Here is a 25,464-nt window from a genome sequence, read left to right as displayed (position 1 = left end):
ATGCAAATATGTATCCCATGCCCGAGGAACATATAAAACTGTGGGAGAAAGTCCCGTTGGTGGATACATCGGTAGCTAGACTGTCCAAGGCCACAGCATTACCAGTCCGAGGTGGTGCAGCCTTTAAGGATCCGGTGGATAAAAAAAGTGGAAGGATGCCTAAAAGCTGTTTTTGAGGGAGTGGGATTTACACTTTGCCCTATTATTGCCTCAGCTTGGGTAGCTAAGGCTATGATTAAGTTGGCTGAGGTTTTAGCTGGTCAGCTGCGGCCTGATTCGGAGGCATAACTCCTGACAGAAAAACTCAGGTGTGCTGCAGAGTACATCCCTGAGGATGGGGAGGAAGGTGCCACGATGGCATCTAAGGGTTTCCACTACTTCTGAAGGTCGGGGATGCTGACAGTGAATCTAAGAAAGCCATGGAAACTTTGGAGTTTAAGGGGGAATTGCTTTTTGGCTCTGAACTAGAAGCCATTATTAAACAGGCCACGGGGGTAAAAGTACCTTCTTGCGTACCACCACTAAGGCCTCAGGTTCTAACTTTGGGGCATTTAAACCTACTTTCTGCTCTTCCTTTCGTGGCAGAGCTTCCAGTAGTGGACAGGCGGGAAGAGGTAGATTCCCGGCAGGTAGAGGTAAGGTTCCCAAATCCAGGTTTGGAGCCTTCAGTAAGAAGCAAGTATCAAAAGGGGAGGATAAGTCCTCCGCATGACACGGTACAGGCTCCCTGTTCTGGGATCAGAGTGGCGGTCGCCTCCTGCAGTATCGGGACATATGGAACCTTCCATCGGCCGACCAGTGGGTTCTGTTCATAGTCTCTACAGGTTATCGGATAAATCTCAGGGGAGTCCTCCAAAGAGATTTCTGCCAACCCCTTTACCTCGAGAGGCCAGGGCAAGCACGGTTCGTCTGGAAGCGGCCTTGTCTCTCATGGAGAAGGGCGTTGTGGTCCCGGTCCCTCAGGAGGAGCACAAGAAGGGTTTTTATTCAATACTCTTTTTGGTACCCAAACCAGATGGGTCAGTCAGACCCATTCTAAATCTGAAATCACTAAATCAACACCTATGGGTGGATCATTTCCGAATGGAGTCTCTATGCTCATTGCTTGGCAGCATAGAGCTAGGGGAATTTTTAGCATCTGTGGACATCCAGGATGCATACATACACATACCAATATGCAAGGAACATCAGTCTCTTCTTCGCTTCGCTATAGGGGAGACTCATTTGCAGTTCCAGGCCCTACCCTTTGGTCTGCCCACAATGCCAAGGGTATTTACAAAAGTGATGGCGGTAATGGCTGTGTCACAGACTCAGGGGGATTGTGATCATTCCCTATTTAGACAACCTGCTATTCAAAGCAGAGTCGGAGAACAAGTTGGTGGAAAACCTGTCCATAGCAACACAGTTTTTGCAGGACATGGGATGGGTTTTTAACATGTCCAAATCCCATTTAAAATCCCAAGTCTCAGAAATGACTTTTTCTGGGGGTCATACTGGACACCCATTTACACAGGGTTTTCCTAACAGAATCCAAAGCAAAGGACATCCGTCAGTTAGTCCTACTGTTGCTGCAGGTTCACAGGCCTACAGTTTGGCAAGGGGTGAGGTTCCTGGGCAAGATGATGGCGACTTTCGAGACTATTCAATTTGCCAGGTTTCATTCCAGAAGTTTGCAGTGGAACATTCTGTCTTGCTGGTCGGGAAACGCAAAGACCATGAAACAGGAAAGTTTGATTCTCTCTCAAGAGACAAAGGAGTCATTGCTTTGGTGGACGGACATAGAGACGTTGCAGCTAGGACGGTCCCTTCGCTCTTGGGACTGGGTGGTAATAAGGACCGACGCAGTCTCAGGGGTTGGGCGGCAGTTGCCCTTCATCATCGGTTACAGGGTCTTTGGTCCAGGCAGGAATCCAGACTTCCAATAATTATATTGGAGCTTCGTGCAGTTTGGAAGACTCTTCAGCAGGCCGAGGAGAGTTTGAAAGGCCTTCCTATCCGAGTGCAGTCAGACAATGCCACGGCTGTGGCTTACCTGAATCATCAGGGTGGGACTCACAGCAGGAAGTCTCACGGATTATTGCCTGGGCAGAAAACAACATTCCGGTTCTGTCTGCTGTCTTCATTCCGGGGATCCGGAATGTAGAGGCGGACTTCCTCAGCAGAGAGAATCTGCTGGAGGGGGAATGGTGCTTGCATCCAGAGGTATTCCAGGAACTTGTGAATCTCTAAGGACTCCCAGCAGTGGACTAAATGGCATCCAGGAACAACTGTCAGGTTCCGAAGTTCTGTTCCAGGACCAGGGACCCAACGGCCTGGGCGGTGGATGCCATGACGGTTCAGTGGCAGTTTCATCTGGTATATATCTTCCCTCCGTTCCCTATGATACCGAGGGTGTTGAAACGAGTGAGGTCTCAGCAGGTGCAAACCATTCTTATAGCGCCAAACTGCCCCAAGAGGTCGTGATACTCAGACATTCTGAGGTTATCAGTGGAGTCTTGGCCTCTTCCTCAAGACCTGTTAAGACAAGGACCGTTTCTTCATCAGGACCTTGCTCGGCTCAGTTTGACGGCCTGGCTTATGAGACCGCCTTATTAAAAATGAAAGGTCTCTCGGATGCGGTGATTTAGACTATGCTTAGGGCTTGTAAGCCAGTCTCAGCTGCAAATTATCACAGAGTATGGAAGATTTACAACAGGTGGTGTGAGTGCCAGAACGTAAACACCTCCAAGTTCAAGGTATCCAGGTTATTGGAGTTCTTACAAGATGGTTTCTCATCGGGACTGAGTTTACAGTCTTTGAAAGTACAGCTTTCCGCTTAGGTACTGTGATAGTAGGGAAACGGTTAAATCTATCACAGTACCTATTGACATTCAAAATTTGAAACTGAGATCTGGGATTGGCTCTGGATAACCACCCCCAAGGGAGGACTTACTCCCATAACTATAGCAAATGATGGGCGCGCTGGACACTTAGATTGAGCCTTGACAAAGCTCAAAGAGAGCGAAATGCGCATCGGCATAGCGCTGTAAATTGTTTATTATTGTATCATGTGTTTGCCTTAAATTGTATTGATAACTTATTATGTAATAGAAGGGTACGCAGGGCAGGGGACTCAGTGCGAAGTGTAAGAAGAGTGAGCATCACGCTCATACTCGCAGCAAGTAGAGGGGAGCACATCCCTATGCTGCGAAAGCACTGAGAGCGGGGATCTCACACAGAGACTCCGCTACCTAGCTGAGCATTCAAGCCGGCACGCAGCGTCTAGAAGGGAACACCTTCCTAGGCTGCGACAGTGCTGTAACGCCGTCTCCTACACGGAGACCCCGCTACCGGGCAGTGCACTCAAGCCGAGTTACAGCATCCAGAAGGGAGTACCTCCCTAGACTATGAGATTGCAGTAACGCCCGCCTCGCACACAGAAACCCGCTACCCGGCTGTACAGTGAAGCCGGGACGCGGCGTTCAGAAGGGAATAATTCCCCAGGCTGCGATAACACTTCTACGTCCCGCTACCATATCTGTAACCGTTAGCCCGCTACTAGTGCTTATAAGTGCGATCTGTGACTTACGGTTTGGTGACCACAACAGTAGTACCAACTACATAGTCTACTACTGTATGAGTACAAGGGACGCCATTCTGAGTATCACCAGTAAAAGCACTGTTGCACACTCCATATCAACAGATTCCTATGAGAAAAATGTATGAATAAAAATGTATGCACCAATCATAGCTACTCACTACACAAAATTTTCTGATAAACCCTGATCAGACATAAAACAGTATGATTTGCATTTAAATCCTGACAGGCCAGTCAGACAGACCTCCTGTTAACTAGAAGAGTATTCTGATCTTTTTGCAACAGAACGGGTGACATTCTATGCTATGCGCTAAATGCGCATGTTTTATTTGCGCACCACATCGCCGCAAATCGCACTTTTAGAAATCGCATTTTTCAGTCAAAATGCGCATATTTAATGTGATGCGCATTGGAGGCTGAAAAGTGCGAAGAGGGGCGATTTGCAGCGAAGTGGTGCGCTGTATTTAGTCCTGAAAATGTGCGATTTTCATGTCTGAAAATCGCACATTTGCAGGACAGCGCAAAGTGTAAAAAAAAAAAACGAGCGCGGGGTCCCCCGCCTGAGTATAACCAGCCCCGGGCTCACTGAGCCGGTGCTGGTGACATAAAATCAGGGTCCCCGACAAATAGGGGTCCCCTTGATTTCATGAAACCAGCACCAGACTCAAGGTCCGGCGCTGGTTCCCAAAATACGGGGGACAAAGTGACTAGGGGTCCCCCGTATTTTAAGAACCAGCACCGGACACAACCAGCCAGCAGGGTAATGCCACAGCCGGGGGAAACTTATTATATAAGCTCCCGCGGCTAAAGCATTAACCCCCTGGCTGGTCAGCATGGGCAGGGGTCCTGGGGAAGTGGGGACCCCCCCAATGAAGGGGTCCCCCCCCTCCAGGACTTACCAGCCCATGCTGATAGTCCGGGGCTGTCCCCGATGCCCCTGGGCGGTGGGCATCGGGCTGATGATTTGTGTAAAAAAAAAGAATTAAAACTATTGTTTTATACTGGCGAACTATAAGTCCCAGCAAGCCTACCCCGCATGCTGGGACTTGGGGAACCACAAGTCCCAGCATGCGGGGCATTAAAGGGCCCGCTGGCACTTGTAGTTCTGCAGTGCAAAAAATAGTGCACAAAATCACACTGACACACTGTGAAATAAAACTTTAATACACACAAAACACACACACACTGATACTTACCTACCTTGAGCCCGTAGGTCGGTCCCTGAATCCTGGGTCCGTCCTCCGGGGCTCCAGGGCAGAAGAGTCCGGTTCCGGGGCCTTGGTCCTGGTTCCGGGGCTGGTCCTGGGGTTCCAGGGCTCCTGGGCTGCAGAATCCGGGGTCCGGGATCCGAGGTAGTCCCCAGGGGTACCTAAGGAAGCAAATCCAACTCACCTGGTCCCCGGCGGCGACCTCGGACTCCTCACCGGTGACTGCGCTGCTCCCATCTGGTACCCGGCTTCCAGGACTTTGACCGGCGCTGAGATGTTTTCTCCTCGGCGTCTCTGCACAGAATGATTTCTTGGCCAATCAGGAGCCGAGAAAGTCTGCTCCTGATTGGCCAGAAATCATTCTAACTAGAGACGCCGAGGAGGAAACATCTCTGCTCTAGATGCGCTGAGATGTTTCCTCCTCGGCGTCTCTAGTTAGAATGATTTCTAGCCAATCAGGAGCCGACTTTCTCGGCTCCTGATTGGCCAAGAAATCATTCTGTGCAAAGACGCCGAGGAGGAAACATCTTAGCGCCGGTCAAAGTCCTGCAAGCCGGGTACCACATGGGAGCAGCGCAGTCACCGGTGAGGAGTCCGAGGTCGCCGCTGGGGACCAGGTGAGTTGGATTTGCTTCCTTAGGTACCCCTGGGGACTACCTCGGATCCCGGACCCCGGATTCTGCAGCCCAGGAGCCCCGGAACCCCAGGACCAGCCCCGGAACCAGGACCAAGGCCCCGGAACCGGACTCTTCTGCCCCGGAGGACGGACCCAGGATCCAGGGACCGACCTACGGGCTCAAGGTAGGTAAGTATCAGTGTGTGTGTGTTTTGTGTGTATTAAAGTTTTATTTCACAGTGTGTCAGTGTGATTTTGTGCACTATTTTTTGCACTGCAGAACTACAAGTGCCAGCGGGCCCTTTAATGCCCCGCATGCTGGGACTTGTGGTTCCCCAAGTCCCAGCATGCGGGGTAGGCTTGCTGGGACTCATAGTTCGCCAGTATAAAACAATAGTTTTAATTCTTTTTTTTTACACAAATCATCAGCCCGATGCCCACCACCCAGGGGCATCGGGGACAGCCCCGGACTATCAGCATGGGCTGGTAAGTCCTGGAGGGGGAGGACCCCTTCATTGGGGGGGTCCCCACTTCCCCAGGACCCCTGCCCATGCTGACCAGCCAGGGGGTTAATGCTTTGGCCGCGGGAGCTTATATAATAAGTTTCCCCCGGCTGTGGCATTACCCGGCTGGCTGGTTGTGTCCGGTGCTGGTTCTTAAAATACGGGGGACCCCTAGTCACTTTGTCCCCCGTATTTTGGGAACCAGCGCCGGACCTTGAGTCTGGTGCTGGTTTCATGAAATCAAGGGGACCCCTATTTGTCGGGGACCCTGATTTTATGTCACCTGCACCGGCTCAGTGAGCCCGGGGCTGGTTATACTCGGGCGGGGGACCCCGCGCTCGTTTTTTTTTTTATTTTAACCCTTTCTTTTATTTTTTACTGCAGAACCCTGCACAGAACATTGCGATCTGTGCAGGGTACTGGCTAATTCGCCTAACAGACCCTGGTCTGAAATTAGTGCGATAATTAGCCACCTAAAAAATGCGATGTGCAAATGCGCATAGCATTAAATAAGCGACTTGTATACTTTTGTATTGGAAAACATCTGGATGCGATAAAAATGCGAATTAATCTCGCATTTTTATTCAGCATACCTTAACGCACATAATATGCGATTTCAGTCCCTTAGCGCATCCCATTAAATTAACGATTTAATGGGAAAATGCGATATCGCCATTTTGTGGTCTAATTACCGCAAAAAAACGATAATCGCACTGCATAGAATATCACCTATTATGTCAATTAATTTAAACTGCAACAGTTACTAAACTACCTATATCGGCTGAATAAAGGCAGATCCAGCAGAAAATAGAGCACACAGAGCGGCCCTATATTGTTTATTAAAAAGGCACATACTGGCACAATATTACTGCTACTCATTAACAAAAGTACCAGAATAAACCCAAATCTGAAAACAGTTTACAGATTTTAATCTTCTTATTTTCTTTTCTAATCTATATTCATTACTTTGTTTTTATACTTCGCCATCAATATCCCTCATACAGGGACTTTGTGTATCAGGTCGCAGACAATTAATACAATTGACAAACTTGAACAGCATAAGATGGCTTTTTACCTTTAAATTGCTTACTAATAAAGATATTATCAAAAAAAAATTTTTTTACATGTCCTGTGGGACAACGTGGATGAGGAGTGCATCCTAGTTAAACTGATTTCCTTCCTTTTCCCTTTACAGCTCCCGGTATTTTCCCCTCCTGAAGGGGCCAAACATAGGGACAAATTAAGCAAGTTGGACGTAGTTCGCACCTTGCGAATTTACGTGGACAGCGTAAAGGATTACCGCAAAACAGATCTTTTGTTGGTTCTGTATGATGTGCATAAGAGAGGTTGGCCTGCTTCCAAGCAGACCATTGCCAGGTGGCTTAGGTCAGTGATTGCATTTGCTTATACCAAGGTGGGTAGACCTGTTCCTTCTCGGATTAATGCACATACCACCAGGTCAGTAGCTTCGTCTTGGGCTGTGCGTCATGGGGCTACAGCGGAGCAGTTGTGCAGGGCTGCCACTTGGTCCTCTGTTCACATCTTTACCAAATTTTACAGGTTCCATGAGTTCGCGTCAGATGACGCTTCATTCGGACGGGCAGTGATGAGAACTGGCAGTCTAAGCGTACCCTCCCATAGTACCGGCTCGTGAACGTCCCAAGGTTATCTGTGTCACCAGACTGGACGAAAGAGAAAAGGGTTCACAGGGGGCTCGATCTGAAGAACAAGATTCTTCGGTAGAGGTGGACGTACCAGCCTTAGTGCAGGCGGTTTGAAACATATTAAACATTCATGACATGCCAGCCTGTCTATTGATGCTTGGGCCAAGGCTTTAGAAAACATTAATGCTTCTGAGGAACAGCTGTCTTACGTCATGGACATTAAACATGCTGCTGCCTACCTTAGTGAGGCGGCTGCTGATGTTATACAATTAGCTTCTAAGGCATCTGCTACATCAATTGTAGCACGACGAACACTCTGGTTACGCTCTTGGAAAGCGGACACCAAGTCCAAGAAAGCACTAGAAGACTTACCTTTCGCTGGAGAGCTTCTGTATGGCACAGAGTTAGATAAAATTGTGGCTACCATAGCCGCCTCTAAGTCAGCATTCTTGCCTTCTGCTACTATTCTTAAAGCACACCAGTCCTTTCGGCCCTTCCATATGCAGGGAAAAGCCAAGGGAGAATCGTTTCCAAGGCAACAAGCACCTAATAAGGGTTCCAAATCAAAACCAAAACAATCTTGGGCAGCTCGGCGTCCACCGCAGAAGCCTGCAGATAAAACCTCAGCCTGAAGCTGCGGGCCTCACCTTGGGGGCTCTCAAGGTAGGAGGCCGTCTACTTCAATTTGCAAATGTTTGGTGCCAATCCACCACAGATGCATGGGTGCTAGACGTAGTCTCGCGAGGGTACACCATAACCTTCTACAAACGTCCCCCAACTCAATTCTTTTACACGAGCATTCTGTTCGACCCGATCAAGGCTCGGGTGTTGCAAACTGCAGTCCAACAATTTCTGGATGCAGGGGTCATTGTCCCGGTACCTTCAGCACAGCAGTGGAATATGCTCAGTTCCACTCTCGCCCTCTTCAGCGCCTCATACGATCCAAGTGGAAGAGACAACAGCATCTGATAAAAATTCAAACCATTGTCCTGACACCAGCAGTTCGGAAAAACCTGTTGTGGTGGCTACGCCCGTCCACTCTTGACAAGGGTCGGCCGTTCTGGATTTCCAATTGGAAACTTCTCACCACGGATGCAAGTCTCCACGGATGGGGAGCAGTGACGGGTCAGCATACCTTTCAGGGTAGAACAAAATTTTAGAAAAAAATTCTACAAGACTTTCCAGTACAGATTCAGCCAGACAACGCCACGGCGGTGGCCTACTTAAATCACCAAGGCGGAACTCGCAGTCTAAGGGCGATGGCAGAGGTCACGCACATACTGCATTGGGCCGAGCTACATCATCCAGCCATCTCTGCGATATTCATCCCAGGAGTCCTCAACTGGGAAGCAGACTTCCTTAGCAGGAACGACGTTCATGCAGGGGAATGGGCTCATCATCAGCAAGTCTTTCAGCTGTTGGTGAACAAATGGGGTCTACGTAGACCTCATGGCTTCACGGCACAACACAAAGCTGCCCACATTTGTAGCAAGGACAAGAGATCCACTAGCGACATTTGTCAATGCTCTGGCGATACAGTGGACCTTTCGCTTACCATACCTTTTCCCTCCGTTCTCCCTAATACCAAGAGTTCTGCGCAAGTTCAAACAGGAAGGAGGACTACTAATTCTCATTGCACCAACATGGCCCAGGCGCCATTGGTACGCAGATCTACTGACACTTGCAGTAGAAGATCCATTTCCACTACCTCTATGGCCGGACTTACTATCTCAGGGGCCCTGTCTACACCCAGATCTGAAGGTTGTGACAGCACCAAAAAGTCGCTATCACTTTAAGAGGCGCTATCCTGCTCAGCAAATTAATGTCCACACAATTTTTCATGTAAATTAATCACATTTATTAAAAAACATATAATTCATAATATAATACAATTTTCAAAGTGCACAATGAATGGACAACAAACAACACAAAACATATAATCTAAAATGGCATTATATAGGCTGATGGTAGTGAAGTAGTAATATGAGGCTTTGAATTGAAGAGAAAATGTTCCTCTTAGAGGCAATGACAGAATGATAGTTACCAGTCCCGCATATTTGTAATCCAATTAGGCTGTATGTAGCAAATGTGTCCGTGTCTCCACCAATTACCAGAGATTTGCCAGATATATCCAGTGGGCAGAATAAATTGCTGTGGGCGGACTTCAGATAGGTGTCTGTAGAACAGCTTGTAGCGGACTCAGTAGTCTGCGGGGTCAGGTAACGGAGGCTCTCCCCAAAAACGCGTTTCTCGCATGCGTTACAACTCGGCGGCTTCCTCAGTTTAAGATCACCCAGATCTAGCTCGACTCTCTTTGACGGCATGGCTCTTTGAGTCATCCGTCCTAGCTGCTAAAGGTTTCTCTCCTGCAGTGGTTCAAACCTTAATTAAGGCAAGAAAACCAGTTTCTTCTAGCATATATTATAGAGTATGGCATGCATAATTTCAGTGGTGCACTGCTCATGCCTATAATACTCAAGTGTTCAAAGTGTCCAGAATTCTAGAGTTTCTTCAGTATGGCTTGGATTTAGGCTTACGTTTATCCTCTCTTAAAGTTCAAGTGTCAGCTTTGTCGGTACTTGTGAGTTATCTGGGCTGCCGATTTTTTGATTGTATGCCTTAAGTTAAGGCATACAATCAGATGTGATGCGATATCGCATCGCATCGCATCGCATGCGACCATCGGATGCGATGACCCGATTTTTCCATAGGAATCAATGTTAAAATGGACTGAGTCCATTTTAACATGGAATTCAATGGGAAAAAGGGGTCCTTTTCATACCCCTACTATCCAAGTGGGCATGGAGTTGGATATAAACCTGTGGCGAGCGTAGCGAGCCACCGAGCCCGAAGCGTGGCGAGCGAAGCGAGCCCCGCGAGGGGACGGTATTCCGTGTCCCCTCGCGGGGCTCGCTACGCTCGCCACGCTTCGGGCTCGGTGGCTCGCTACGCTCGCCACAGGTTTATATCCAACTCCATGCCCACTTGGATAGTAGGGGTATGAAAAGGACCCCTTTTTCCCATTGAATTCCATGTTAAAATGGACTCAGTCCATTTTAACATTGATTCCTATGGAAAAATCGGGTCTTCGCATCGCATCCGATGGTCGCATGCGATGCGATGCGATGTGCCCGATCCGACCCGATTTAGAAATCGGGCGCCCAGATAACTCATAAGTACCGCTTTGTCTGTCTGGTTTCAATGAAAAATTGCTTGTTTATCAGATATACGCACTTTCATGCAGGCAGTACTGCGCATTCAACCTCTGTTTGTCACTCCTGTTGCTCCAGGGGATCTCAATGTAGTTCTAAAAGCATTGCAAGGTCCGCCTTTTGAGCCTTTGCAGAGCACGGATATTAAATGGTTAACTGTTAAGACATTGTTTCTTTTAGCTATTGCTTCAGCACATAGAGGTTCCGATCTAAGTGCTCTTTTTGATTTTTCATCATAATAGGGCAGTCTTGCGAACAAAAAAGAGCTATCTTCCTAAAGTGGTGTCAAAGTTTCACCTCAATGAGGAAATTGTTGTTCCAGTCTTTCTCTCATCCAGCATCTCTCCTGGAGAAGCCTCTTTGGATGTGGTACAGGCTCTCAAAATGTATGTAGAGCGCACAACATCTATTAAGACGTACAGATACTCTGTTCGTACTTTGTTTTTCACAAGCGCGGATGGCCAGCTACAAAACAAATGCTGGCTCGATGGCTTCGCATGATAATCTCTGAAGCCTATTCAAAGGCGAAGATTCCAATTTCCATTTCGGTCCATTCTACAAGGTCAGTAGGGCCGTCATGGGCAGCACACCGCGGAGCGTCAGCAGAACAACTCTGCAAAGCTGCCACCTGGTCATCAATTAATACCTTCCTTAGGTTTTATGCTTTTGATGCCTTTGCTTCTCAGGATGCTTCCTTTGGGCGCAGAGTTCTTCTCTCAACTCAGGGGCGTTCCCTCCCTTAAATAACTGCTTTGGGACATCCCCAATGTGACTCCTGTGGAGCACTGTGGACTCTGCAGAGGAAATACGGAGTTATGGTAGACTTACCATGGTTAACTCCTTTTACTCGAAGTCCACAGTATCCTCAGGATGCCCACCCTGAATGCACCTGACATTTCGGGTTCACTTATTCTCAATTGTACATTTCCTGTCTGTTTGTGAGAATGTGTTCTTGAATCATTTGGTCTTCCTTCTGCATTTCCGGCTCCTGCCTTTGGCTTACTTACAAAACTGGATGCCTGAGGTCAGGGGGCGGGGTGTGTGGAGGGTGGACCAGAGCATCCTGGACTAAAAGTTTAACTGTTGGTGCTCCGGACACAACCTACCAGCACAACCCCAATGTGACTCCTGTGGACACTGTGGACTTCGAGGAAAAGGAGTTAACCATGGTAAGTCTACCATAACTCCGTATTTCACAGAGAATGCAATGAAAGAGTCAATCTTGCTGGAGGAAGGCACTATACAAACACTGTGCATTACCCGGCATGCTTTGTGGTTCTTGTGCATGGGCTCACACCAAAAGGCTTGTATGAAAACAATTTTTTTATGTTTGTCTAGTTTTATTAAATATAAGGTTTGTAAATGTTTCAATTAAAAAAAAAGTTATAATAACAATAAAAAACATTGTTCCTAGCACCTCTATAGAGTTTTTCCTATTTGAGTAATAAGTAGCCCTTGCGTCTCAATAGCACTTTGTGTACTCAATAGCACAGACAGATTTTTTGCACTCTGCTGTAACAGTTACAGTTATAAGTGATAGCAATATAAGTTTAATGGGGCTAGATAAAAGCTCCTCCCTAAGTTCTTGGATGCAAAAACACTGTCTTTAGCCTCTCTATACAGTATTTCCTATTTGCGGTACTCAGTAGTAATGAGCTACATTAGGTGGACAATTGGAGGGGACCCTAACTACGGATGCTATTAAACCACAATTATTATTTTCATAAATAAATGTTTGTTCACGTAACACACAATAAAATACACCTTAAAGTCTTTCCCCCCTCACACCCTCACCATATATACATTTTTTGTAGAATACAGAGAAAATATTCTTTATAAACTAAGAGCACAGATATAAATAATGTTTTGAGGACAAAACAAATAGAGTGAAAAGGATCCGATGACATAGGGGATACTACAGAAACCACACAAGAAACTATAAAATACATAATTAATTAAATAATATTAATAAAAAACCTTAAAGAAAGGAACCTAAAACAACATAACCCGATCCCTGACAACAGCAGAAGGATGGATTTGAAGATATAAGGAAACAATACACATAGCATAATAAACAATAAAAATAAAAGGAAAACAACAATAGACCCAAGAAGCACAGATACCTCACACATGAAACATAAAAGTTTCAAGGAACCATTAAGGATGAATAAAATAATTATCCCAAAAAAAGGAGAATACAAGACCATCAAAAAGACCTTCCAAATAGGTACCAGAATAAAAGCGTAGAGGGAACTGCCCCTAACAACGATCACTAGGGACAACGAATAAAGGTCCCTGCTTGAGGCTGGCTCTTCTTGCCCTGATGAAGCCGGACATCCGGTGAAATGCGCATCGGCTGAGACGCTGATGGTGTCTGCTCGTTAAAATGTCAAATGTATAATGTGTCCATGTGTAAAAAGACTGATATTGGGGGTACCACTATAAAGGTGGAATAAGGGTAACCCTTGTATGTAAAGCTGATTTAACACGATATATGCACGCCACAGGGGGGAACTAATAACATATGACAATAATAGTATATTGGGAATATCCCCACAGCGAAGTGAGCAGACAGCGCTCGCGGCACGGGGCTCTTGTAACAGCAATTTAATAGGGACAGACACAGAATAGTTTTATGAACGCTATAATAACAAAGTAGCTGCAAGTAAATATATGACCATATCCAGCCATGAACAAACGGCATTTCTACTACTTTGTACTATTGAGTGAATAAACGGCATCTGCACTACTCTGCATTATCCCATGAATGAACAGCACCTGCACTATTCTATGTGATTCTGTGAATAAACGGCTTCTGTACTATTCCATAGGGGGCGCGCATCATATAATATCACGCACCCACTGGATTAAACTTATACTGGCAACAATGGGCTAAACACGCCGGGGGAAAAGATAGTGAATCTACCCCCACAGCAATAATAAGTGCAACTGTCTGCCACAAGATTAGTGGCACTACTCCACTAAGTCCGTGTTCTCACTGCCAGTGAGAAATACACGGCTTTTCGGGACTGCAGGGACGGACCCCCATTCTCACTGCAAGGCAAATTCCCAGGTGAAGAAGTTCTACCTGGTAATTTGCCTTTTAAAAAGAAGGGTTTGAGCCGGGTATGCAACCCGTTCACACTGCAGAAAAACCTGTGTTAAAAGGCAAATTCCCAGTCCACATGCTAGACCCGGGAATTTGCCTGCCGTGAGAACGGGGTTACATAGTTACATAGGTGAGGCTGAATAAAGACTTGCGTCCGTCTAGTTCAACCTATGTTTATAATAGTTTATCCCTTGTTGTATAGTATTTTTCCGATATTTATAGTATCTGCGGACACAACTTCTTCAGGAAGAGAGTTCCAAAGTTTAACTGTTCTGACTGTAAAGAAATTTTTTTTTCTAGATGAACAAAATCTTTTTTCGGCACTTGTTTCCTAGCACGACATCCAGATTTCCTACGTACGGCATGCGATGCAATATTTTGTTTTTTTTAAATGTAATTTTTGGTACTTATGTAATATCTGGGCTCCCGATTTTCTTATGAGACCGTGTCCCCTCGCGGGGCTCGCTGCGCTCGCCACGCTTCGGGCACGGTGGCTCGCTGCGCTCGCCACACTATATAAAATCAACTCCATGCGTAGTTGGATAGTAGGGGTATAAAAAAAATGGGGTGCATTTAACATGGGAGTCCAGATAATACATAAGTACCTAATTTTTTATATGCCCACTGTACCCCACTATATCGCATGGCATGGCATGGCATGGCATGTCCCGCAAAATCGCATGCGATTTTATAGGGCGTGCGATGCCATGACATTAGGTATACAATAATATGATTGTATGTGCCAAAAATAGGTCTAACGCACTCCCCCACTATCCACGCCACCCCGAAGCGTGGCGAGAGGCGGCGGAACGCGTCCTCCAACTTTTTCATTACCCCACTATCCACGTCGGCAGGGCATCTTATATAGTGTGGTGAGCACAGCGAGCCACCGAGCCTGAAGCGTGGCGAGCGCACGCAAATTGCTATATAAAATCAACTCCACGCCGACTTGGATAGAGGTGGCAATGAAAAAGTCGGAGTACGCGGTCCGCCGCCCCTCGCGGGGCCCGCCACGCTTTGGGGTGGTGGGCTGTTTTAAACCTATTTTTGGCACATACAATCATATTATTGTATACCTAATGTCATGGCATAGCATCCAAGCAAATCGCATGCGATCAAAAAATCACATGCGATCAAAAAACCGCATGCGATTTTGCGGGAGGTGCGATGCCATGCGATGAGATGGACCTAGGGACATAAGAGCAGTGAATAAATTAACGAAAAAAAATGCATGCAGATTTTCGGGAGGTGCGATATGATGTGATGGCCTGGGGACATAAAAGCAGTGAATAAATGAACTTACAAAATCGCATCTCATCGCATGCCACGCGATTTTTTAACGCAGAATAGCCCTCTACACAATTAATGTAGTGGGCGCCATGCTGGGAAACAACACCCTTTTTTCTTCTAATCTAAACTCGTGCCCTCTCGTCCTAGATTCCGGTCTAGTAGAAAAAAGGGTGCTTGACAGTTCCTTATAGGGACAGTTCCCTAATGTATTTATACATATTGAGCATGTTCCCCCTTAAACATCACTTCTCTAGTGTAAATAGTCCCAGATTGCTTAATCTTTCCTCGTAGCTTAAATTCTCCACCCCCCTAATAAGCTTTGTTGCTTTTTTGGGGATTTTTCCTAATTCTATGATGTCCTTTTTATAGTGTGGGACCCAGAATTGTACTCCGTATTCGAGGTGCGGTCTAACAAATGATTTGTACAGAGGCATAATTACTTTTGAATCCCTAGTTTCCATGCCCCTTTTAATACATGCTAGAGTTTTGTTGGCCTTTTTTGTTGCTATATTAAATTGAGCTCTACACCCTAGTTTGTTGTCTATTTGGACTCCTAGATCCTTTTCGAGTAAGGAATTACCCAATTCATCCCCACTTAGGTTATAACTAGCACACTGGTTATGTCTCCCAAGGTGCATGACCTTGCATTTGTCCACATTGAACCTCATCTTCCACTTCTCTGCCCACTCATCTAGATTGTCAAGATCATTTTGAAGCGTGGTGACATCTGATGATGATTTAATAACTCTGCTCAGTTTTGTATCGTTCGCAAAGATGGATACATTGCTGAGTAACCCCATCCCAATATCGTTAATAAAAATGTTAAATAAAATGGTCCCTAGAACCGAACCCTGTGGCATGCCACTTCAGTACTGGTATCATATTTGAAACGGCACTGTTCACGACCACTCTTTGTTCTCTATTACACAGCCAGTTCCCTACCCATCTACAGATATTTGCCCCTAATCCCAGGTCCTACATTTTATTTATCAACCTCTTGTGTGGTACGGTGTCAAAGGCTTTAGCAAAATCTAGGAAAATCACATCTACAGCATTTCCATTATCAAGGTTTTTGCTAACCTCTTCATAGAAACCAAGTAGATTAGTTTGGCATGAACGATTTTTCACGAACCCATGCTGGTTATTACTGAGTAAACTATGAAGGTCTAAATATTGCTGGATACCATCTCTTAAAAATCCTTCAAATAGTTTACCCACTATTGATGTTAAACTAACAGGTCTGTAATTAGCGGGATCCTCCTTTTTCCTTTTTTGAATAATGGCACTACCTCTGCTATTCTCCAGTCGTTTTGGTACCTTTCCTGATGATAGTGTAGTATCAAAGATATAATGTAGAGGGGAAGCTAATTCCTCCCTTAATTCCGTTAGTACCCTAGGATGAATTCCATCTGGCCCAGGTGATTTATTTGTTTTGATTTTGCTGAGCCTCAATATTATTTCCTCAGTAGAGAAATCAATATTGAGGTCCGTCTTGTTCATCCCATTTGTGGTAGGTGTGCATTCCACAGTCTGCTCTCCCTTAGTAAATACTGATGAGAAGAACTCATTTAACAGTTCTGCTTTTCCCTCATCCTCCGTAAACTTTTTCCAGTAAGATATCGGACTATGTTATAGTATAGGGGTATAATTATTATTCTGTGTCCCATTAACAACGGACTGTCTTGTGTGTATTCTGACAGACATATACATACAAATGAGACCCAACATATTACAAGGGTGATAATAATATTGTCTTGATAACCGCAGTATAGCGGAGAAAGAAACCTTTCTTAAATCAAGACATTATTAATACGTCATATACCCGATAAAAGGAAGCTGTGCATGACATTATCCCGATTATCTACTAACAAAGAGTAGTTTACTTGCTTCTAGATCCTGTTGGAAAAGAAATAAGCACATAATAAAGAAATACGAATACGGGGACACACATATTCAAGACACGGACTGGTGGTCCCACGGACGTGTCTCAGTGAGGTCCCTTTAAATATATACATGATAAAAGAAGATACAGGAATCATTCATATCTTAAAGAACTATAGAGCAATTAAGCTCTAAAGATGTTTCCCATCACTCTGCATGAACTGTATAATCTAAAACTATAAATGTATCAAAGGAATTAAATACATAACAAATAATTTCAAAGGATCTTAGAGGTTTAGCAACATTTTCAACATATTTGTTGCCACATACAAGGAACCCAGCCAAATTACAGCCCCAAGCAGTTTGAATATGAACAAAACATTATTCTGACAAAATAAATATACAAGGAATTCATGAGTAACAATACCAGTTCACAAAGGAATACTAAATAAGTGAGCAGACACCACGACCACACAGATAAAACTGTTTTTTTTAATCACAATTTTTCAATCTCTTTTGCACCTTACTTTTATCTAATTTTTATATAAATAGAGCATACTCCCATACCAAAGGGAATATTTTTATGGGAACAGCAATAAAAGTTAAATTTTAAACCCCATTTTTCCATTTGTATTCAATAGTGATACCCCGAGAGAGCACCTACGAAGTCTGTTTTCTTTTTTTCTTTTCCTGTACTTAGACATTTATCTTATCTGTAGCAACATTGGTTTGAATTTGACCAGTCCAGCAAGCGGCCGCATTATTACGCTACAAAATAAGCGCTAACTACATAGTGCATGGTGGAGCAGGTTAGCTCAAGAAAAGATGTATGTAATATATGTGCTGGCTTCTTTATCCTGGGATCAGCAGTGTTGTGTCTATAACAGCCATCATGCACATCCAGGACTATTGGCATTTGTGTCTTTCTAAGCCTGCCCTCAGACTCCCATTGGCTAGGTTTCACAGGAGTCTGGGGATATGCTCTAAAGAACAGAAAAGGCTAGCCAAAAGCAGCATTCAGGGTGTGGCAGTGCTGACAACCCATATAGACCTGCAACCAGCACATATATTGCATTAATCCCTGCATGTTTTTATTGTGTGCTAATTGGCTCCCCCTGCAATATGTGGTGTGAGCTGCAGCCACCACTGGAACCATTATCCATTTATCAGAGTCTGTTTCTGGGTGTCTCTGGTACGCACAATCCATATTTATTCAGCAATAGCCATGTCAGTCCTTTTAACCACTGACTTACAAGGTTTTTATAGGAAATACACTGGGGATTGATCTACATTACTACTAACAGAAGGCATACCCTGGCAATACAAAGCAAAGTGTTTCCATAACAAAAAAGAAATGTGGTTCTCGGTTATCAAACAAACAAGTAAAACATCAGTCATGTCCATAGCCATTTATACCACATTCAGAGATACCCATCATAAAGTACTTTGTTTTTTCCCTTATACCAATTTGTCTTCAGTATGTTTTACCTTGTATGTTGTTAAACACTTGTAATAAGGAAATCAATGTAGATAACCTTTTTTCAATCGCTTTATACACACTCACATATCTATTTTATACAACAGGTATCGTCCCCAATGAAGGTCAGTTTCCTATTGCTCAGGGTTCCCGCACTGAGCTCTTGTGCACTGGTCCTATGTGTAGATATGCAGCAGATCTGCCTGTTGTCCTAAAAGTCATGGCTGGAAATAATGTGGAGAAGTAAGTGAGCTGGATACATCCTCTATCTGTTGTGGTTTCTATAAAGATTTACATATTGTAATGAAAAATGTATGAAAATTAGGATGCATGGCACAAGGTCTATAACCCTTGGTCTATCACTGCTGCAAAGATAGTAGTGAGGAAAGGTATTGTGACCTACAGTATGAATGCTCAAGTTATAATTACAGTAAATATAGTAGGTTGAAATCCTATGCGTAATTCCTAAGGCACGTAATCATGAAATATTATTTATATTAATAGCATAGGAATTTGGTTGTAATGAGATCAATTTATTTCAATACATTAAACTAGTTAATTGGAATATCGTGTTTCTCAAATTTTCACATTCATAACAGATTTGTCAATTAATGTATTTAAAAAAATAGTGAATTTTTGTTCATATATTTGCCCGTTAAGTAGAACTCCTGAGTCAGGGCCCCTTTAATGTTTAAACAATAAAGCAAATATGATTTGGATGACTGATGCATATCACCTACATGAGGAATGCTGGCGCTACAGAATGTTTTAAGCAGGCTCTTGATACCCTGGGCTTGCTCTTAAGGGTAGATGTATGAAGCAGTGATAAGGGAGAAGTAATAAAATGCCTGGTACCTTATCACTGGCCAATAAACTCCTAACTGGCCGCTTTTAGACCCAGCCTGCAACTTAACAGTCAGGAGCCAATTGGCCGGTGATAAAGTACCATGCACTTTATCACTTCTCCTCCCTTATCATTGCTTCATACATCTACCCCTTAGAACCAAAAGTAAAAGATAAGATATGAATGACAAGAAATGGCGCTAACCACACCAGTGTCCTTTTGCATCAGCCAACACACAAAGGGCAAAATTCATGTTTGGATGGAATTGCACAGCTGCAAGCAGCAAGAGGCGTCTGTAGTCAATAGATTCCTCCTGCATGTATTTGAGAAATCCAATTGCTGCTTCTGAGGATTCAGCTTCTAAGGACCCAGGTTCAAATCATTGTCATATTTCCAGGCAGAGCTCACCCTGCATAAGCTGAAGCTTGCTTAGGCTGGCCATCTGATCACCTAGGTCCAATAAGTCTGCGTCTTTTGATACAGACCCCAGACTTGTCTTGCCTACAAAACGGGAGTGCCAGGCTCCCATTTTGAAGAATGATGCCGGGTGCTGCCTCCACCCCACACACCCAAGTGCCACAGCATGTCACTCATACTGTGGTTGACGGGGCTGTGAGCTATATAGCAAGACCCGTTCTACACATGCGCAGGAGTGGGTCTTGTGCCAACGTAGCACCGCAACTATAACATTGATATTTTAGTCATCAGGATTATATAAAAATCTGAATTAGGCCGTAATTTAATAGTGTCATGAAAGGTTTTATATTGCACTCCTGAGGGCTCTATCTATTAATATGCCTAGGCTCTTTGGCCCCTATTCTGATTTACATGTGATGTTCAGCATCTGCGCAGGCATATTTTTGTGCATGTGCAGACATTGGGTGCGAACGGGCATTACAAACTGCCTGTTTGCCATCCCACTCACACCTAACAGTGCTGGCGAGGGCCATTTCATTGGCATTCCCATGGAAACGCTGGGCATTCCCATTCAAATGGCCCAGTGACCCGGGGGGGTGGACAACGGATGTCAGCCGCCCGCCTGCTTTCCACACAGGACGCTCGCAGAGGTAAGACACCAGAGACGTGTCTTACCTCCACGAGTGTTGGAGAAATCATTCGATGGTCGCCGACCATCGAATAATTTCTCCCCCGCACCTAAGGCTGCGTATGCATGTTTATGCTAATCAATTCGCAGCTGTGCAGGGGATCACAGCGTGCGCGGGGGGGGGGGGCGGTCAGCCCTGCAGGCGGCATTGCAACCACCAGAATAAGGTCCTTGGTCCGAAGATCTTACTGTACTTTATCAGCTAGCTAGCTTCCTGACTTGATGGTGGCTTTAAATGTAAACTTCCATCTTGTATTATATCTCCATTACTGAAAAATACTCCTGACTCATGTGCATTTCAGAAAATAAATGAACATTTATTAATACATTTTCCTTTGAATGAAGAGTTGTCCCTAAAATACTATAATTATACAGTTTCAATTTTACAAGATTACAAATTTAAAGCCAAGTACCCACTAGACCAGTGGTTCTGGTCCTCAAGTACCCCCGACAGTTCATGTTTTCCAGGTCACCTGTGGATTTTTAAAACGTGACAGTTGGTGATACACAGTGCACTGGCTGGGTGACTTGGAAACCTGATTTGTTAGGGGTACTTGAGGACCAGGGTTGGGAACCACTGCACTAGATGGCAATTTAAGCAATTAGAACAATTCATTTAAATTGTCCTAATGTGTACCCACTACATTATTTGCTATGCGCATTCCTGCAGCGGACATCCCCTTCTGTATATGGTGCTCACTCTGGAGATGTTGTTTGCGATACTATGCTGCCGAATGGATTGTTTTTTTGTCAGATTCAGAGATTGATTTTGGCTGTGGACAGGAAACACTGGACAGGACTGATAGAACCTGAGTAGATTAGGGTGGAGGTGCTCCCCAGAGAGTAAAGAAGACTATGGAAGTAAAGAAGACTATGGGGGTTATTCTAGTCCATTCTTTCTGACAAAATCCTTCTTAGATGGACAAAACCATGTGCACTGCGGGTGGGGCAGATGTAACATGTGCAGAGAGAATTAGATTTGGGTGGGGTTTTTCTTCAAAGTGAGATCTATATTGAAGTGTAAAATCATGCAGTCAGTATTTTCCCTGCACAGAAACAAAATAACTCACCCAAATCTAATTCTCTCTGCACATGTTACATCTGCCCCCCTGCAGTGCACATGGTTTTGTCCATCTAAGAAGGATTTTGTCAGAAAGAATGAACTAGAATAAACCCCTATGAGAGCTGGAGAAGGAAAGTACTCTTGTTTTTTGGGGGTCACTCTTTAAGTTAAAAATAATGGTACTTGTGTAGTTTCACGGCGCCCGATATATCGGATGCGATATCGGCCGATATATCGATGCGATCCGTAGCGATTTTTGACCTGTTCATAACCCCACTATCCAGTATGCATGGAGTTGATTTATATAGTGTGGCGAGTGTAAAATACGGCAAATCATATTCGTATTGATAGCACATCAATACGAATACAAATTGCCGTATTTTCGGGATAGTAAATGTCAAAAATAAGTGTATTTCTGGATACAAATACACCTATTTTTTTACAAATTTCCTTTAGTAAATTTCCCCCAATAGATCAAAGATGGGAGTACTCCTGATATAGCATATAGTGAGAAGCAGAAGAGCAAACCTGTCACCTGCAATATAATATGCTGCTTCCTCCCATATGTCAAAAGCAGTGCTCGAAGTGGAAATTGCAAAGTGGAGGTAGGGAAAAACAATGGAAGCAGTTATACGCGCACCGAAGGCCACTCCAGAAAAGGGGGTGTGGTAACTCAAGAGGGGGTGGTCACTCAAAAGGGGGCGTGTCTTTAAGTACAATGTAACATACCACACATGCAGAAGTTTATTTAAGAGGCACGGCACAGTGAGGATATACTCTAGACCTTGAAGTGGAGGGTCACAGGAATCGTGATATGAGGGGGGCAAAGGGAGATGAGGGATGGCACCTGGGGACATGAGGTGTGTGTGTGTGGGGGGAGGGGACAGGAAGGTGGACATGAGGGGGAGAGGAGGGACACAACACCTGGGGAAATGAGGGGTGGGACACAGGACCTGGGGATTTGCACATGAGAGGGGGTACAAAAGGGGGAGAAGGGACACAATACCTGGGGGGAGAGGAGGGGTGGCACCTGGGGACATGAGGTGAGGGGGAGAGGAGGGACACTGCACCTGGGGACATGGGGGGTGGGGATGGGGAAGAGGACCTGGGGACATGAGAGGGGGGAGGGGTGACACAGGTCATTTGCACATGAGAGGGGGTAGAGAGGTGGAGAAAGGACACAATACCTGGGGGAAGAGGAGGGATGGCACATGGAGACATGATGGGAGGGTGAGAGGAGGGACACCGGAATGGGCACATGAGGGGGGGGGGGGCACAGCACCTGGGGACATGAGGGGGAGGAGGAACACAGGAATGGGGCCATGAGGGGGGTATGTTGTCTTCCCTCTTTCTTTCCTACCTCTCTCCAGCAGTGACACACTGAAGTCCCCTTTCCGCGAGGGACTGGGTTCTTTCTCCTGGTGTCCCCTCCTCTCCCGGCGCCAGCACTTTTGGATGGGGTTAGGGGTGAGTCACTGCTTGCGCCGCTGCCCTAAAGCATCTATTTACTTAGAAGGCACAGCAGGGGCACACCTGCCAATCAAACAGGCAGCGCTGGCTGCACAATGACCAGAGGCCGTTCAGGCACCCCTGTGCCGATGCATGCACGGAGATGAGTGGTATTTTACCTGACCACACATCGCTCCTCTGCAGAAGTACCTTTTCCATAGTGTGTGTGGGAGTTTTGGAAGCAGCGGCAGAGGGCGAGCGGGTGGGCACGTGATAGCGCACCATATTGTTGATGCCACTCACTGGCGGATTCCAGGGGATTGGGTGGGCTTTGTGGGGCTTAACCGGAGACTCCGTTATTGGGGAAAAGAGGTATGGGGAGGCGGAAGACATATTACTCTGTCTTCTGCCTCACCAATAAAACACAATGGGGGTTATTCTAGTTCATTCTTTCTGACAAAATCCTTCTTAGATGGACAAAACCATGTGCACTGCGGGTGTTACATCTGCCCCCCTGCAGTGCACATGGTTTTGTCCATCTAAGAAGGATTTTGTCAGAAAGAATGAACTAGAATAAACCCCAATGTGACTGGCAGCTATTGACATCTCCCCTTTGTGGGTGAGCAGGGGAGCTGCAGTAAAAAAAAAAAGCAAGTGCCGGTATACCGGCCCACTTCGAGCACTGGTCAAAAGACATTGGTGAGAGATGAGCTATATATATCTATGGACAAGCTGCTGTTGGATATGTGTTTTGCAGTGTTATCGCCCAGAATACATAAAGGTAGGGGTGGATCAGTTGGTCACCAGCAAGTTGTTAGACAGTCATTAGGTCGACATGCAGGAATGTCGACATGAGTCTAGATCGTCATGAGTTAGGTCAACAGGGTCATTAGGTCGACAGTGAAAAGGCCAACATGGGGTTTTTCACTGTTTTTTGACCCGAATGTCAACACAGTCGACAACGACATGGCTCGCTGTGCTCACCATGTTTCGGCTCAGTGCCTTGCTACGCTCAGCACACTATCTTATTCTCCCACCACACCATATTGGATGGTAGAGCATGAAATACCACCTGTCGGCACATGACGGCTCAAAAAAACAGTGAAAAACCCCATGTCGACCTTTTGACTGTCGACCTAACACATGTCGACCTAGACTCATTTTGACATTCCTGCATGTCGACCTACACACATGTAGACCTTCCTGCATGTCGACCTACACACATGTCGACTTAATGGTGTCAACCCAATGACCATATCCCAAAGGTAGGAGAGTACCTGGCAGCTAGTTCTGGTGCTCAGTATGCATCCAGGAGAGAGCCGCTGAAGATGCGGCTGTCTTAAATCATTTAAAAATGTAATCTGTGAAAATCAACCCGTGGGTGTAATTGGTCCCAGAAAGATTTATTTAGTTTAATTTTGCATAGTTGCTTACAGACTTCTTCCTCAATCAAACAAGTATTAAGCATTTGTTCCTCTCTAGTGAATACTGACAAACACAAACCTTTTAATTCCATTCATGCTATAAGATCGCTGTGTGACAGTTTATTAGGTTTAGCTGTACGTTTCTCAGATGTACTGGTATTTTTTTTTCTCTTCAGTGTTTCATTATGAAGTCTATTTAAATTTTTTGGTCTTTTTCCAGGTTGTCTCTTGATCAGGATGTCTCTTTACGCAATCTGAAGTTTTTCTACATGGAAAATGATGGGGGTTGTATTTTTGTGTCTCCAATGGATGAAGAATTGGTCCAAGCACAAAGGCGGGTAAGAAATAGGATTGTACAGTTTAAGCTAATTCTAGTTAATCCACATTCCTGTGTTCTAGTAAATCTGCAAAATGTGGTTAGATTTTGTTTCTCTTTCAATGGTCCTGGTGACACAACTCACATTGGGATGTAGGATGGTCCGCAGGAGCCAGTCACCTATCCTAAAGATTTCAGAAGGGTAGGCTCCTCCCACTGCATCCCAGAATCCTCTGTTCGTTTTAGGTGCCCACCAGAGTGGGTGCTATTCTGAAGAGGCTGCTGAGCAGCCGAAGGTTTAGATATAGATTAGGTGTTTTTTATTTTATTAATTTTACACTTAGTCAGGTAGGCACAGTGTGAGGATTCTCATTGAATCCTCACACTGACAGAAGCGCGTCTTGTCAGCTCACTGCGCACAGGGGAGACACTGTCTGGTCTCCCTGTGCAGCGCTGACAGCTTCTATTAAGAAGCTGCCTGTGCTCCGGAGCACACTGAAGCCGGCTCCACGCTAGGTGGGGGTCATGGGGACAGGCGCTCCGTGATGGCGGCGGCCATTTTCTGAGGAGCTTACACGCTGAGCTCCTTCCCCAAGAGGACAGCAGCGTGTCACAGGCGCGTTCTAAGTGGTCCCCAGGAGAGGGGGAGACACTAGGAACAAGGAAATCATATAGTGGGAGCGGCTGACTGGGGGTAGTTGGCGCCAAGAAGCTACAGATCCCGCA

The 25,464-nt window shown here is 45.4% G+C and overlaps 1 protein-coding gene across 1 annotated transcript in view; it reads left to right on the top strand.

Annotated features, from left to right (window-relative positions):
* The window catches only part of FAAH2 (fatty acid amide hydrolase 2), a 137,366-nt gene that overhangs the window by 72,425 nt on the left and 39,477 nt on the right, over positions 1-25,464 (top strand). Inside the window, exons 5-6 of the mRNA XM_083159065.1 lie at positions 18,645-18,780; positions 24,643-24,760. Coding sequence (XP_083015191.1) covers positions 18,645-18,780; positions 24,643-24,760 — 254 coding nt within the window. The remainder of the gene's footprint in view (positions 1-18,644; positions 18,781-24,642; positions 24,761-25,464) is intronic.

This window comes from Crinia signifera, chromosome 9 (assembly GCF_055691185.1).
Source record: "Crinia signifera chromosome 9, ASM5569118v1, whole genome shotgun sequence".
Classification (NCBI taxonomy): domain Eukaryota; kingdom Metazoa; phylum Chordata; class Amphibia; order Anura; family Myobatrachidae; genus Crinia; species Crinia signifera.
The sequence above is the reverse complement of the archived record's forward strand: the minus strand, read 5'-3'. Positions and strand labels throughout refer to the sequence as shown.